Genomic DNA, 17,496 nt, shown 5'->3' with positions numbered 1-17,496 from the left:
TTGATCGTGCCAACGTGTGCACCAAGCTTGATGATCCTATCTTTCCTATAAGTGTGTCAAACAATGAAATATACTTGTAAAAATCACCAAATTTACAAACAATCCAGAAATACGGCCAAATGTAACGTATAAGCGAGAGAGATATGACAAAAAGTCATAGGACCAAAGTTGCAGATCACTCCAAATTGAACCAAGATTGTGCCATCCGTTTTGTGATACGACTTACTGTTTAGCTAACAAATACCTGAAAAGGAATGTCTGCACAGTCAAAATTGCCTCCATATTTCGATATCTTTGGGGGTAAAAAGTGAAAAATTTATACATCTTGGGACTTTTCCATCGGTTAGAGGCTAAACGCTATAATTTCTCCAAATTTCAATTTTCTACCTCATCTGGCAGGTTGTGCCGCCATCTTGATTTGGGGGACGGGGAATAAAAATTAGGAAATTCCTTAACATATTTTAAGCCCACGAAACCTATAGGTTGTCACTTTGGATAAATTATACCACTGTGTTCTTATGCTGAGCCCAAAATTTGAGGTCCCCCAGAGTGCCCCCTTCTCGGAATTTTGAGAATTTTTCATTTTTCTAGCGATCCTGGGGTCATCAGCTTCTCCCCTATCAAGATTCAAATTTCTGAGATTCTGGAAGTGCCTCATTAATTCACGTCTATTTTCATTTTTTCATATTTATATATACATCGCTCCAGACTGAAAAGCTTTTATATATAGATATAGATTTATTTATTTAATTTATTTATACCCCAAGAAAAATAAAAGTGACCAGGAAGGTCAATCAGTCATCAGTGATCTGCATATAGGGTGGCAGATTCCCTATCAATTGTTTACATCACATTTACATTTATTTATAATTGTTTACTGAGCTTTTCTCAAATATTTTCAATGAAATTGGAAATTTATCAAACATTTCCCTTGATAACTTATTCCAATCCCTTACTCCTCATCCTATAAATGAATATCTTCCCCAATCTCTCCACTTGAATTCCAACTTTATCTTCATATTGTGATCTTTCCTACTTTTAAAAGCTCCCCTCAAGCTTATTCTTCTACTTATGTCATTCCATGCCAACTCTCCACTGACAGCTCAAAACATACCACATATTACAAGTAATAAATTTCATCTTGATCCGTGGTGGAGTTATTATATACTAGCTGATGTACCCGTGCTTCGCTACGGAATTCTGCATTGCATACGGAATTCTAGTGTACACGTTGTAAGCAAGATTGTATTAAATTGCATAGCTCTTAACGTTACCCTAGAAACGCGACGGGGAAGTCACCAAACATCTTTTCTCATATGAAGACTGAGTTAGGGAATTTTCATTGTAATGGTAGATGCGCTTGCCTACCATCAGTCACAATCAGGTTGGGGAGTTTTCATTATAATTGTAGATACTCACTCTCCACCTGTGTTTTCCCAACTGAAACGAACATACATTACAATGACGAAAGTAGGAATGAAATACAGTACTCGATCAAATGAAACACCACACATTTTCTTACTTTTAACGAACCGGACTACACTGCCGATCTAACAGTCCACAGTTCCAGAGCTGGAATGACCAAGCCGCAGACAGTCGTGATTCGTGAACACTCTTCGTCTTTTTACGGCAGGGTGAGGGTTGAATAGTGGAGAATCCCAGGGAAAATTTATGCCCTTTTACTAATCTGTTTCCTAGGAGTACCCGATGAGTCGGAAAATATCAATTCACTACACTGGCCGCGGAAAAATCTATCTGACTTGGAGGCAAATTTTCCCTCCAAGCCAGAGGAGAAACCCCCTCTTCACTGATAATTTGGAATTAAATGAAACCGGGCGAGTTGGCCGTGCGCGTAGAGGCGCGCGGCTGTGAGCTTGCATCCGGGAGATAGTAGGTTCGAATCCCACTATCGGCAGCTCTGAAAATGGTTTTCCGTGGTTTCCCATTTTCACACCAGGCAAATGCTGGGGCTGTACCTTAATTAAGGCCACGGCCGCTTCCTTCCAACTCCTAGGCCTTTCCTATCCCATCGTCGCCATAAGACCTATCTGTGTCGGTGCGACGTAAAGCCCCTAGCAAAAAAAAAAAAAAAATGAATGTAGAATTTAATAAAAGTGAAGAGGAAGAAGCTTTTCTTAAGAAACGGCTCTTTTCACGGTTGAATTTTGAGTTATTAAGTGAATTGTAGTGCTATAATTTGGAATAGGTCTAAATTGTTATTCTAGACCAGGTCATACTACTACTACTACTACTACTACTATTACTACTACTACTACTACTACTAAGTCAGCCTCTGCCTTAAGTATGCACAGTGCTCATTCAAAACAGCGCGACAGAGTAGGGATCGAATAACTGGAATACCGTACTGTGAAGAAATAGTGTGTTATGTACCAGCTGTATCAGAAAATGTATGAAGCAGAGGAATGGTATGCTAAAGAAGAAAGTTTTATAACTCCCCGGCTATTTCACGCCAATATTCAGTCAGGCTTGTGTACTCAGTACCCAGCAGTAATCCCATCTATCGGAGTTGTGAGGCAGCATAAGGTACAAATAACATCACAACAAACAATGGTCAATGTAATGATATTGTTGATCAATGTTATGCGCCTTCGATATTGTAGGCCTTCACATTAAGTTTTCTTCCGACTCGGAAATACCACTCATCATAGTCGGTAATGTAAAACTGAATAAAACATAAATGATCGGAAATTGTATTCTCTGTAACTTTTGTTATCTAGCACTTTTCGATAGGACCAAAAACATAGGTATTTAAAAATCAAAATTTAGGCACCTTTTCCTGAACTACAATTTCATCCAAGGTGAATAAAATTGCTTATAGCTTAGACTGTATTTTCTTATTCCACGACTCTATATACTGATTTTCATTAAATTCCGTCCACACATTTTCTCGTGGCTAGGCGTCGTTATGGACTTAGCAACAAAAATACAAATTCATGAATATCTATGTTATCATAGCTGGTATGATAAAAATGTATGACATAAATGGTTGGAAATTTAATTCTATAAAACTATGGTTATTTTGTATTTATCGATACCATCACTAATAATATAAATATTTGAGAATTAAATTTTAGGCCTTCCCCTGAACTACCATTTCATTGAGCGTGAATAAAATAATGTATAGCCTAGATTATAGTGATTCATTCTCCGACTTTGTATACCAGTTTTCAATGAGATAGGACCACTAATGACGTAAATATTTAAGAATTAAATTTTAGGCCTTCCCCTAAACTACCATTTCACTCATCGTGAATACAATTATTCCTAGCCTAAGTTATAGGTGCTTATTCCCCAACATTGCCCAATTTTTATCAAGATAGGACTACTAATAACGTAAATATTTGAAAATTAAATTTTAGGCCTTCCCCTAAACTACCATTTCTATGAGCGCGAGTAAAATTATTTATGGCTTAGATTGTAGCGGTTTATTCCCCGACTTTGCATACCGATTTTCATTAAATTCTCTTTAGCCGTTTTCTAGTGATGCGTGTACATACAGACAGACAGACAGACAGACAGACAGACAGACAGACAGACAGACAGACAGACAGACAGACAGACAGACAGACAGACAGACAGAAATTACGGAAAAGTAAAAAGTGCATTTCCTTGTTACTGTGGACATGACCGATACAGAAATACCATTCTTTTCAAATTCTGAGCAATGTACAGACAAAACTCTTATTTTATATATATAGATAACAAAATCCAACTTGTATGGGAAATTCCACCTTTCTACCACTCTTCCTTTCCTTCCAGCGTTGAGCAACGAACATTCTCCTTCCAGCATCTGTTGGACACAGTTTCTCTATTCACTTCTTCCTCCAACACATCCTCTTTAACCAAGGTGTTCTTGGATATCTCCTCATCTACGAGACTTCAAATAATGCCAGTCTCTTCTTCAGTGCCCAGGTTTCCACTCCATACAACAATGTGGGCCACAGTGAAGTTGGCACCACTGGGGGGATCTTCCCTCTTTAGTAGAGAAGAGTGCGTAGATTGTCTGTGACCTATCCTCAGTCTACACAATACTATAGCCTCTTTCCGTGAAGGCCAGAAAGAGGACCGCCACACGGTAGTGGTCTTCTTAAATGCTCTCAGCTTGTTGAGAGTATGGATAGCTAGCCACGCTGATTCCCAGAACACCAAGATGGTTCGACGTAGCTGAGAACAAATAGCTGGTACATTCACCACTTCTTTTGCTGCTTTGTTTGAGAGTTCATTTCCTGCAATCCTAACGTGGCTTGGGAGCCACACAAAAGTGATTCTGGTGCCAACATCACATAACCTAGCTAGAAGGTCATGAATCTGTGCACCAGTGAGTGTTGCAGGAAACAGGTGTCAGCAAATTGCAGGGAACTTAACAGGTCGGTACAAAAGAGAATGTGGTTTCTTTTGTCACCCATTGAAAAACTTCAGAGCTTCTAAGATGGTGAAAAGCTCTGCAGTATACATACTACAGACAATAGAAAGCATGATCTTCCTGCTTACATTATCAGTGATGAATGAGCAACCCACATTTTCTCCAATCTTAAAACCAACTGTGTAGACATGTCTCGCAGCCAAATACTGGTGAACAAAGTCCTGGAAATACCTTATATCTGGTCATGAAACTAACCACGGAGTTACCTCGCTAGAAGTCTGCTCAGGACAACCACCGATAGCAACATCTAACTCATGACACTATCTATCAATTCGAAACCCAACTGACCATGTGGCATTTGGTCAGATTTGGTACCCCTGGTGGTATCGGGTACTAAAGATGCATTGATAGCTTGGATATAGCAGCATTTCATGAATTTTGGCAGCGTACGTGAGGAATATTTGCTGCCTCCTTATTCGTAAAAAGGAACTCCCAATGGGGCTAGTACAGAAAGCTCCCATTGCCAGCCTAACTCCACTATGGTGAACATCGTTTAATAGGTTCAGTGTAGATCTTGATGCTGAACCATAAGCCGCACTACCATAGTCAGTGAGGGTAAAAACGTAGCAGCAGCACCGCATGGTCAGCAATCCACGAAGTGCCACTGAGAAAAGCATTTTAAGTCGCTTCATGCAGGCAACCTTCAGCTGACGGATGTGGGGGTGCCACGTTAGTCTCTTATCAAAATGGAGACCCTGGAACCTGCATGCATCTACTACTGTTAAGATACTCTGTCGCAAGTGGAGCTGTGGTTCAGGATAGTGATGGGACATTCAATTCATTTTACTGAATCGATTCATTTGATTCCGTTCATGTTACTGAATCGATACAGTGATCCGATTCATGGCACATTAGATTCACCGCTCCTACTGCATCTGCGTAGTATGTACTGGTGTGGTAAGATGGCAGCAACAGCATTCAGTGCCCGCTGCTCGCTACTGCCATCTGGTCTTCATACTATGAACTCCTTTCTTGTGCGTCGTCTAGCTGTGAGGTTCAGGTTGCTCTTCGTATCGAGTGTTGATGTTACAAGGCCTTTCCCCCACAGTGACAACTTAATTAAATAAAAAACATCTGTACACACAATAATCAATGATCTGCATTTAGAGCTGTCACCCAGGTAGGAGATTCCCTATCAATTACTTGCCTAGTCGTTTCTTACATGATTTCAAGGAACTTGCAAATTTCATTGTATTCACGGTAAGTACAAAACAAGTAAGTTAAAAAAAGAAATGCAGGAAAAAATAGATAGTTGTGCAGTACTATATTGTAATACTACAGTAAAAATCTCATGTGGTTGTTAATAATAATAATAATAATAATAATAATAATAATAATAATAATAATAATAATAATTTGTCATAGCTCATGCTAGTCACTCTAATACATCGAAGGTTTCCGGCGACGCAGGATGGGAAAGGTCTGGGATTAGGAAAGTAGCAGCCATGGCCTTAATTAAGGCACAGTCCCAGCATTTCCTGGTGTGAAAATGGGGAAACTACGGAAAACCATCTTAACGGCTGCCGACGGTGGGATTTGGACCCACCATCCCCCGAATGCAAGCGCATAGCAACGCGATACTAACCACACGTCCAACTCGCTAAGTCATTTTTGAAAATATGTACTGTATGTTTCTATCAGCAGAGGATTTTTTAAAAATCGTCATATTTTGTATAGGCTACCCGAGATGTACAGTAGCCCACTGGTTTTCTGATTCAACATACTGTTGGTTAAGTTACTGTGTCAGTCGGCTCACTTACTGTCCACATATTATTGAAGTCTTGTGCAACGATGTGACATACAAACTGAGACAATACTGAGTTGTTCTTCCCAATACAAAACAGGTACTTTTGAGTGGTCATGAGCATGACTCATAATCATAGGGCAGGCTAGAGTCGAGTTTAATTAATTGTCAAGTGTCAACTAAGTTATAATATTAAGATTCATTAAACTAATAAATGGTGTAATACTAAGATTCATTAAACTAATAAATAGTATAACCTAATAGCCTACCTACTTACTAGCTACTTTAGAATTATGTTTTGACTACCTTTTTAACACTGAAAATAAATCCATCTATTATTTAAACCTCCCTGTAAGAAGAGCACAGTGAATGCAAGTGGGTATTATTTTCAAATGAGCTGAGCTCGGGAGTCCATTTAGCGTACGATTCTTTCAGTGTACCATGACTCGGTATGTATTACTTCAGAGGAAGCCCAGCTCTCCGCCAGTGTCCACTGTCCAGTGTGCCAATAAGGAGCCGTGTGTATCTTGTGTCTCTCTGAGCCGTGCTCGTTCACGATTCTTTCGGTGTGCCATGGCTCACTGTATGTCTCGCTGCAGCGGAAGCTCGGCTCTCCACCACCCGCCAGTGTGCAGTAAGCCGGTAAGGAGCCGTGTGTATCTTGTGTCTCACTGAGCCGCGCTCGTTCACGATTCCTTCGATGTGCCATGATTCACTGTCTCGCTGCAGCGGAAGCTCGGCTCCCCGTCAACGTGCAGTGAGTGCACCACTCAACACTGTCCACTGGGAGTAAGTTCAATCGTGTGGTGTGAGCTCGCCGTTCCTGTGAATCGATTCACTCGGACACTTCAACGAATCGATACACTGCTTTGAATCATGCATTCAGTAGCCAACACTAGTTCAGGATGCACAAATCAACGTCGACAGAAGTGTATAACTGAGGTTTTTGTTGCTGTAAATCAAAAATCATGTTGCAGGGACAATCTTTTGACTCAGTTAATAGCTTGCTGTAGCTGTCTCTCAGCAAATGTCATCCTTCCAGAGCTGTAATGTAGAGCTAAATAGCCTACATAAAGTGATGGAATGACTGCAGGCCCAGCAGCATCAGCTATGATGTTGATGATGATTGAGAACAGTGTGACACTCGGTACAGATCCCCGTGGTACTTCATTATCCTGAACATAATATTGAGAGAAATAATACTGGTTGCCAAATACAATTTAATGGACAACACATTACAACAGAACCTAGGTATAAGAATTCAGGTACTTTGGGAGCATGGTCTCAAACAAGGGTGGAGCCCAGCAAGAAGGACTTTCACAGTGGCCAATGAATCTAAATTCTATAACCTCATACGTCCTCCGATCTGGGACAAGGTGGTATCCCTACAAGCCAAGATGTCCTTGTATAAATCGTATCTTATTCCCATATTTAGGTATGGCCTAGAAACCTGTATATTAGGGATGTTAGAGAACTGCATGCCTGTGAATTGAACTTTCTTAGAAATGCCATGCAGGAATCATGGCAAGATTATGTAAGGAGTGAGGATGTCAGATCATCTTTGGGAGTTGAACATCCCCTGAAAGAAAGAATAAGTCTGCAAGACTTAAGTGGTTTGGGCATGTATAGAGAATGCCAGGCACTCAAACACCACATGCATACATGGAACAGACAGTCAGCAGAAGGAGACCTGTTGGACAACCAAGGAAATGATGGCTGCACCAACTGAAGATAAACGTCGAGAGTAGAGGATGGGACCGGAGAGTGATGACGGAGACAGAGACTTGTATGGACAGACAATGCTGGTGAGAGCTTGTTCATCACCACCCTATCTGGCAAGCTGGAAGGGTCCTGGAAAGCCTAATATAACCTGTCTTGATGGAATCACACATTTCTAATTGGCTACAGTCAAACTGTAATTTTCCATACACAGACAAGTGCAAGCCTAGAATACTCTTCTCACTTTCTAGGACTTGAAGTTCTGTAGTTACAACCACTAATCTGTCAGTGCTAATCAAGCCTTTTTTTTTCTAGATTATCACTTTGAAACTTCCCTAACAGTAAGTACCGGTACTGTAATTGGGCTTCACAGTTTCAAATGAAAAATTGATAATTTTTAACAGGACAATTGTGGTTTTTGTTACTTGTTAAGTGAACATGAATCAAATTTAAATCGCCCCAATTGCTTGCGTATTTAGCCAATGACCTTAGATGTTAGGCCCCTGTGAACAACAAACAATTGCTTATGGTCATTATCTAGTCTAGAAAATGCATTCAGTTGTGATCTCCCTTGCAAAAATCTTTAATGACTTTTTTTGACATTAACAATATGCCACCACTCATTAATGATTTCCAAAAAGACCTAGCTGTGGCATTAGAATCCATTTGATTGGTTTTCAAAGCATTCAACAATTTATCAACAAGTGACACTCTGCCTATCAAAATTGTTGGGAAACACAGTTTTGGTTCTTGAGATTAAAAGCTACAACAACCAGACTGGATGCACGACTGTGGTTGCATAAAGGTTTATTACATCAATAAAGCACACCTTATGGATAATCTGATCTATTTCAAAATCAAGGAAAATGAAAGTATCATCTCAATCCTTTTGACTCAGCCAATTATTCCTAAAAAGAATGGACTTTCACTTCCTAAAATTGAACACATATTGCCAAACATATTGTTATTTACCCTGTTGTTGTTGTCACATATTATGCACATAACAATAAATTCATCCTGTATTCTGAACAAGTGTTCAGAGCATTTATTGTCAGGTTAAATAAAATATCATCAGACTGTGCTTTCACTAGGGTGAGAGAGATGACTTCCTTGAAGGATCCAAGTGCAGAATGCATCATGAAAGTCTTGAAATGTTCTTGCTTCTTGTACAGGGTTCGTCTTGGCATGACCAATGAGTACTGTACTCCATTTGTATAGCCTACTCAAGAGAGGGATTCATGTCAGTTTCATCAACTACTTAGGCTACTTTTCAGTTTCTTGTCTCTGGGTGAAAAAGTACTTCTGCTTTCCTTTTCCAAATTAGGTGATACTTGTACATTTGCTGCTAATTGTTCAAGTTTCTTAGCAGTAGGATCAGATTACTCTCCTGCAAAGAACAATAAGCATTTCAGGAGAATGACAGTTCAACATGAAGGCAAGAATCAGTGCAACTTACTTTTTATAGTAACTCTTCAACCTTTTAGTGCATTTAAAAATATAAAGTTAGACAAAGTTTCTGCACTTTCATGGCTTACCTCACTAAACTCCATGAGCTTGTCAAGAATTTTTAATATATTACTTTGTACACATTCAACACTAATACTACTAGTAGTGGCTTCTTGTGTAATTTAATAAATATTAATTTAGTTGAGATCACTTGAAGATTGTACCCTGTGCTGAACAATTAATTTCTCTGACTGACACCTGATAACTATTAACATATACAGTGACATTCATATCGTGGTGAATTTTGAGAAAATGGCAGATCTTCCAAGTTCAATCTGTATATGCAAAGAAATTCATTACAGATCTGCCATACTGACATGTCAGTTTTGGAATGAAGAAGGGATTTTAAATGATTAAAGTTGGCTTATTAAGTCATCTTTGATTCTTCCACCTCTGTTTTCTTCTTTTTTTCCCCACTCTTAATTTCCAGTCTCCTAACTTCAGGATCTTTTCTTTTAACACTTATTGATAATGTATATTCAGGCAAATTTGGGAAAATAGTTGGACAAGCATCAGAAAGAAGTTCATTAGGTTTAGCTGGTAGTATAGTTACATTGCCTTTACATTAACAAAATATTTTCCCTGTTGAAAAAGTTTTGTCTGTAAAATGTTTTATGCACATGACTGAATCCTTTCCTGATTCACAATTATCCCATTTAACATGACGAACCAATTTTTATTTTAATTCCTCATCTGAAGGAAACCTAAATGAGGTAACATAACTACCTTCTTTTTAATTTTATAGTTGCTACTACAGATGGGTACACACCTTTTTGTGTTTATCTGTAAATACACAAAAAATGTATTAATAACGCAAATTCAGTCTGTGCCTTCACAGATTCCTGTATACTTATTCAATCACTTTACTCGAACATATCCATGAAAAATAAAACGAAACACAAGACAAAGTTCACTACACATCACAATATACAGATATCTCCTGCGCTTTTGCTTTGATGTCAATTGCACATTGCCAAACTATGGAATTACCCATTTCTTTGTGATGTTGCAATTTCCATGTTCTCCACTGTATTCTTTTGCTGGAAATAGTGATTTGTCTATAAGAGGTGTTAATTAATATCTGCTTTCGCCCCACAGGTTCCCAGCCAGACTCAGATGTTCCAGACGGCTTATATCCGACTGTTGTGACGCAAGCTTCAGGACGAAAGGTTCCGGTAGTGCAAGCTTATGCTTACACTAAATATTTAGGACAACTGACAATGGAATTTGATCAAGATGGAGAGTCTAAACATTATGTTGGGAATCCAATACTTCTGAACAGCAAAATACCACAAGGTAAGAACTGCTTAGGCTGCTAAACTACTGGGAACCCAGCAAAATACCCCAAAGTAATACATCATGCGTGGCAGCTTCAGACTCCTGTTTTGATTGGATGATTGACTCATCGATGTCTCAGTTTAATGCATGCCGATTCAGACAGTTTAATGCATGCCAATTCAGAAATCTCCTGTCATTTCACAACGCTGTCTTTTGTACTCTCAGTGTGATGCAGTCCTTAATAGCAGTACACTGAAACTGTTTGATCATTCCCATGCTGCAGTTCCCAAAACTAAAGTTGAGAAACATTCTCAGCACCGTAACCTCTTTTGTCCAAAGATTCACTTCACTTTGACATAAAATCATGATCACATCATCCTCTCTGTATGTTTGATTGAAGGGTGAAAATGTTCTTTTATTTCTAAAGTACTTTGTCTTGAACTTTCCAAATAACACCCTTGGTATCCCCTGCCTGTTGTAGGAGGCGACAAAAAGGGACCCTAGGGGCTCTTAATTTGGGAGCGTGGGTTGGTAACCATGAGGCCCTTAGCTGAGTCCTGGCATTGCTTCCACTTACTTGAGCCAGGCTCCTGACTTTCATCTATCCAATCCAATCTTTCTTGATAAATTCTTGTTCTTTTCTGACCCCGACAGTATAAAGTATTTGAGGGCATATAGGGCTAGGACAAACTGGCTGAAGTTTTAACACCCGTTATTCAGAACATGTATAGCAGATTCTGAACGTAAATTTTCCAACACTAAAAGAGACATGGCTATCCTAAAAATAGCCCCCAAAGGCACTTTACTCAATATTACTGAAGATTTCTATATACGTATGGACCAATACTTTAATCTAACTCACAACTTAAATGAGGTGACAGATAAAACAAAGGTCCTTTATAACACAATCATTCCATTACTTAAAAGCCATTACCTTAAGAATAAACAACAACGAAAACACTCAACTAGTCCCCACAAGAGATGCCCCCACCCACCCGAATCACCGCCCCTATCCCCTCCCTCACTCCTCCCTGTCTCCCCCCTTGCCTACTCACAGCGCTAACCCTCGTCATACAAGGAGCAGTGCACAACGTGCTTACAGCAGGGCAACAGTATCTGGCCTCCCCAACTGAGTAGTGAGTAAACTAACACACATAGCTCCCACCTCATATCATACAAAACAGACGTTCTCCCAAACGCAATCTTTTCTCTTTTCCATATAGACTCTACACTATTATTCCGTAGATAATTCCACTTACTCCAAATGTACAATAAACAACAAGAAAACTTTTACTAAATGAACATGTCATCAATCACCACAAGCAAATATGAAGATTAGTTAATGCCAGCTTAACTCACTTTGACTTTAAGACAGCCCTGCCAGCACAAAAAGCAACATACCTCACCACCATACTTGACAAGCCTACACCTCACCAGAATAAGTAACACACAATATATGAAATGTTCAACTAGCAACACACCAGGACTTTTAAGTACATCTTAACTATGAAGAAGACAGAACTACAACAGGGGTAATGGTTGCTATAAGGGACTTATGGACTCAATTAAAATTTTATTGATTTTAACTTGTTAATAATGTTGTTCATCATGCTTTTTAATCACACTCTTCAACTAAGTAATGTCCAATGATTTGTACATGTTTTATGTCATGTTCTTAATGCAGCTGAGGATGATCAATATAGATCAAAACCGGTACTGCAAATAGTGTATTTTTAAGCATAAATACATTGTACTTTTAATAAGCAGAATTGCTTAGGTGGAATTATCCCCATTTTACAATTGAATTCCTGAAACATGTTTGGGTGAATAAATTATTTTCTTTCATTAATAAGTGCATTGATAAGGCTGATTCAAATATAACTATTTTAAATATTTCTGTACTACATTCAAACCAGTCAATACAGATCAAACAGTCATTTTAACCTATCATGGTTAAGTTTATCAGTTGTGAACTTTATCAATAGGGACATGAAAATAATAAACTATAAGGCTTTGTTTACCCATTCAGATTCCTCCTTATGGTTGAAGCTGTTGGTGTGCTTCAGGATTTCAATGGCTTCCCTTTGTAGCCAGGCATGATAAGATACAGTGGTTGACAGTACTTTGGTATTGCTGTACTGTATGTCATGGCCTGCTGGCAGTGAGTGTTCAGCGAGTGATAATCTGTCTGCTTGTCCCAGCCGGCTATGTCTGTTATGCTCCTTCAGTCATGTGATGCTGTGTTTTGTAGGGCCTACGTATACCTGGCTACAGCTTCATGGGGTCTTATAGAAACCTGCTGTGGAAAGAGAATGGTACTTGTCTTTAGCAGACCTAAGTCTAAGACTTAGTCCATTCTGGTAAGGAACTGGGAAGTCTTATGGAAGAAGCAGCACTGTGTTTCAGATCCTGATAAACCTGCCATGGAAAGAGTATGGCGCTTGTCTTTAGCAGGTCTGTCTAAGACTTAGTCCATTCTGGTAAGGAACTGGGAAGTCTTATGGAAGAAGCAGGGATCACTGATCTCCACCACTGTGTTTCAGATCCTGATGTCCTCGACGAACTGGAAAGGTGGAGAAAAGGAATTACTGAGATGACAAAGACAACAGTTGGCAGTACCAAGGTGTTCCTAGAGGGCAGCACCAAACAGTGTCGTGTTGTGGAATGTAACCTGGGAAACCTCATCACAGACGCGATGGTGCTTTTTGTGAGTACTGAGATAACACTCTTATAGTATTAATCTTCTTTTTTTTTTCTGCTTCTTCTACTACTTTTCCTACACTTGTATGGTTTGTATGGTTGCAGAAACATATGGTGTCTCACATGTGAATTTGGTCCTGTTCTATGGCTGGATGCCCTTCCTGACACCAACCTTGTGTGGAAGGATCTAATCACTATAGCATGCTGTTGGGGTGGTTGGTAGTATGGTGTGTTGTATGTACCATGAAGAACTGTGGAAAACTGGATCAGTCAGTTACATTGTTTACTGACTGCAGCTGAGGACCAGTCAGTAACAATGTTGACTGAGTGCAGCTGTGGACCAATCAGTGACTATGTTGACTGAGTGGCTGTGGTGAACTGGACCAGTCAATGACAATGTTGACTGAATGCACCTGTCGATCAGTCAGTGACAATGTTGACTGAATGCACCTGTCAATCAGTCAGTGACAATGTTGACTGATGCAGCTGTGGAGAACTGGACCAGTCAGTGACAATGGTGACTGATACAGCTGTGGAGAACTGGATCAGTCAGTGACAATGTTGACTGAGTGCAGCTGTGGACCAGTCAGTGACAATGTTGACTGAGTGCAGCTGTGGGCCAGTCAGTGACAATGTTAACTGATGCAGCTGTGGAGAACTGGATCAGTCAGTGACAATGTTGACTGAGTGCAGCTGTGGACCAGTCAGTGACAATGTTGACTGAGTGCAGCTGTGGGCCAGTCAGTGACAATGTCAACTGATGCAGCTGTGGAGAACTGGATCAGTCATGACAATGTTGACTGAGTGCAGCTGTGGACCAGTCAGTGACAATGTTGACTGAGTGCAACTGTGGACCAGTCAGTGACAATGTTGACTGATGCAGCTGTGGAGAACTGGACCAGTCAGTGACAATGTTGACTGAGAGCAGCTGTGGAGAACTGGATCAGTCAGTGACAATGTTGACTGAGAGCAGCTGTGGACCAGTCAGTGACAATGTTGACTGATGCAGCTGTGGAGAACTGGACCAGTCAGTGACAATGTTGACTGAGTGCAGCTGTGGAGAACTAGACCAGTCAGTGACAATGTTGATTGATGCAGCTGTGGAGAACTGGACCAGTCCGTGACAATGTTGACTGATGCACCTGTAGAGAACTGGATCAGTCAGTGACAATGTTGACTGAGTGCAGCTGTGGAGAACTGGACCAGTCAGTGACAACATTGACTGATGCAGCTGTGGAGAACTGGACCAGTCAGTGACAATGTTGACTGAGTGCAGCTGTGGAGAACTGGACCAGTCAGTGACAATGTTGACTGATACAGCTGTGGAGAACTGGACCAGTCAGTGACAATGTTGACTGAGTGCAGCTGTGGAGAACTGGACCAGTCAGTGACAATGTTGACTGAGTGCAGCTGTGGAGAACTGGACCAGTCAGTGACAATGTTGACTGATGCAGCTGTGGAGAACTGGACCAGTCAGTGACAATGTTGACTGATGCAGCTGTGGAGAACTGGACCAGTCAGTGACAATGTTGACTGATGCAGCTGTGGAGAACTGGACCAGTCAGTGACAATGGTGACTGATACAGCTGTGGAGAACTGGATCAGTCAGTGACAATGTTGACTAATGCAGCTGTGGAGAACTGGATCAGTCAGTGACAATGTTGACTGATGCAGCTGTGGGGAATTGGACCAGTCAGTGACAATGGTGACTGATACAGCTGTGGAGAACTGGATCAGTCAGTGACAATGTTGACTGAGTGCAACTGTGGACCAGACAGTGACAATGTTGACTGAGTGCAGCTGTGGACCAGTCAGTGACAATGTTAACTGATGCAGCTGTAGAGAACTGGATCAGTCATGACAATGTTGACTGAGTGCAGGTGTGGACCAGTCAGTGACAATGTTGACTGATGCAGCTGTGGAGAACTGGATCAGTCATGACAATGTTGACTGAGTGCAGCTGTGGAGAACTGGACCAGTCAGTGACAATGTTGACTGATACAGCTGTGGACCAGTCAGTGACAATGGTGACTGATACAGCTGTGGAGAACTGGATCAGTCATGACAATGTTGACTGAGTGCAGCTGTGGAGAACTGGACCAGTCAGTGACAATGTTGACTGATACAGCTGTGGAGAACTTGACCAGTCAGTGACAATGTTGACTGATGCAGCTGTGGAGAACTGGATCAGTCAATGACAATATTGACTGAGTGCAGGTGTGGACCAGTCAGTATCAATGTTGACTGATGCAGCTGTGGAGAACTGGATCAGTCAATGATAATGTTGACTGAGTGCAGGTGTGGACCAGTCAGTAACAATGTTGACTGATGCAGCTGTGGAGAATCGGACCACTATGTGGTATGTTTTGAGTTGTCAGTGGAGAATTGGCATGGAATGATGTAGCAGACGAATAAGCTTGAGTAAATTTTTTTAAAGTAGGAAAAATGATATGGTAATACAAAAATAAAGTTGGAATTCAAGAGGGAAAATTGGGGCAAATACTCATTCATAGGATAAGGAGTAAGGGATTGGAATAAATTATCAAAGGAAATGTTCTATAAATTTCCAAGTTCCTTTAAAACGTTTAAGAAAATGCTAGGTAAACAATTCATAGGGAATCTGCCATGTGGGTGATAGCCCTAAATGCTGATAAATGATAATTGATGAATTCTTCATTAATAAAAGTTATAACATTCAAAGAATGATTGTAAAAGTGGTCACAGGTTTTAACATAAATGGTTTCATACCTCTTAATAATATTCATCAATTCATAAAAATAGAAAATAAGAACGTATTTGGTACAATCTGATGATGTTCCTTCAAAAATGAAACTTGTTTCTTTTCAGGTATGATCTGGTTTTTTTTTTTTTTTTTTTTTTGCTAGGGGCTTTACGTTTCACCGACACAGATAGGTCTTACGGCGACGATGGGATAGGAAAGACCTAGGAGTTGGAAGGAAGTGGCCGTGGCCTTAATTAAGGTACAGCCTCAGCATTTGCCTGGTGTGAAAATGGGAAACCATGGAAAACCATCTTCAGGGCTGCCGATAGTGGGGCTCGAACCTACCATCTCCCGGATGCAAGCTCACAGCTGCGCACATCTACGTGCACGGCTAACTCGCCGGGTGATCTGTTTTAATTGCTTTCTGTTTTAGGTTGCCTTCTAGTTTTATTTGATTATAAATTACATTGGATACACCGAAGAACCTAACAGGTGATTTATTTGTATGCCAGCAGCAGAATATTTTAAGTGAATAGCAGTGTAAGTAGTCATCTAGATGTTTGAGATTGCTGTTTTCTCTAAATTTGTAAACACAATGTCTGACAAAATCATGTTCCATGCAGACAGTTCCCACATATCCTGCCTCAGGGAGGAGGCTCTTGCACATCTTCAGCCATCCAATTATGATACATTTTAAGCAGGTTGTCACTAAATGGCTTATTTATGGATATATCCCAAATGTTGGACCACCAGGAATTACTGACAGATCAGTCTATATGTTGGCCAACAATTGCGTTGTGCTATCTGCTAAATGTCCTCGAAAACTGTCCATTACAAATAGAGTCAGGAGTTGAAGCAATAACCCAGGATGTTTTCTCCAAACATTTACCGAAGATACATCCATCCACCTAGTCTTTCTCTTGAATACAAACATGTATCCCACCTGGAAGTTTACCCTTCGGCACTGTTTTTTTTTTAAATAACAAACTGAGGTAGTTCCTTTCCATCTGCAGTTACCACAAACATGATTGTGCATCTTTATTTTCCACTTCTTGTAGTTCGCACAGTAACACTTGATTTTCCCTTCTCTTAAATGGTTCAGTTCTGAGACATGTCGATATTGACCGGCATCTGGTCAGAGTTCTCTGTTTGTGAAAACAAGTACACCTTCTCTTTTTTTTGTTGTACTTTTCTGACATTCTTTGGCACAATTATGTTTGGTATCTCAGTGAGAGGTTATTTCGCTTCATAAACCAGTCATGTGCTTTGTGATTACAGCAAGTGCTTTAAATATGGCATCATTTCATAACTCCCAAGGTTGTAGGGAGCAGGATTGTGTAGTAAAGATGATATTAATAAAATTTTTAGAACAGCTACTAGTGT

At 40.2% G+C, this 17,496-nt stretch overlaps 1 protein-coding gene across 1 annotated transcript in view; it reads left to right on the top strand.

The window, feature by feature from the left end:
- LOC136858718 (protein 5NUC) overlaps positions 1-17,496 on the top strand; it is a 178,457-nt gene that overhangs the window by 123,692 nt on the left and 37,269 nt on the right. Inside the window, exons 4-5 of the mRNA XM_067138460.2 lie at positions 10,512-10,709; positions 13,235-13,398. Coding sequence (XP_066994561.2) covers positions 10,512-10,709; positions 13,235-13,398 — 362 coding nt within the window. The remainder of the gene's footprint in view (positions 1-10,511; positions 10,710-13,234; positions 13,399-17,496) is intronic.

The sequence above is a fragment of the Anabrus simplex genome, chromosome 1, assembly GCF_040414725.1.
Source record: "Anabrus simplex isolate iqAnaSimp1 chromosome 1, ASM4041472v1, whole genome shotgun sequence".
In the NCBI taxonomy this organism is placed as follows: domain Eukaryota; kingdom Metazoa; phylum Arthropoda; class Insecta; order Orthoptera; family Tettigoniidae; genus Anabrus; species Anabrus simplex.
Note: the sequence above shows the minus strand (reverse complement) of the source record. Positions and strands in the feature narration are given on the sequence as shown.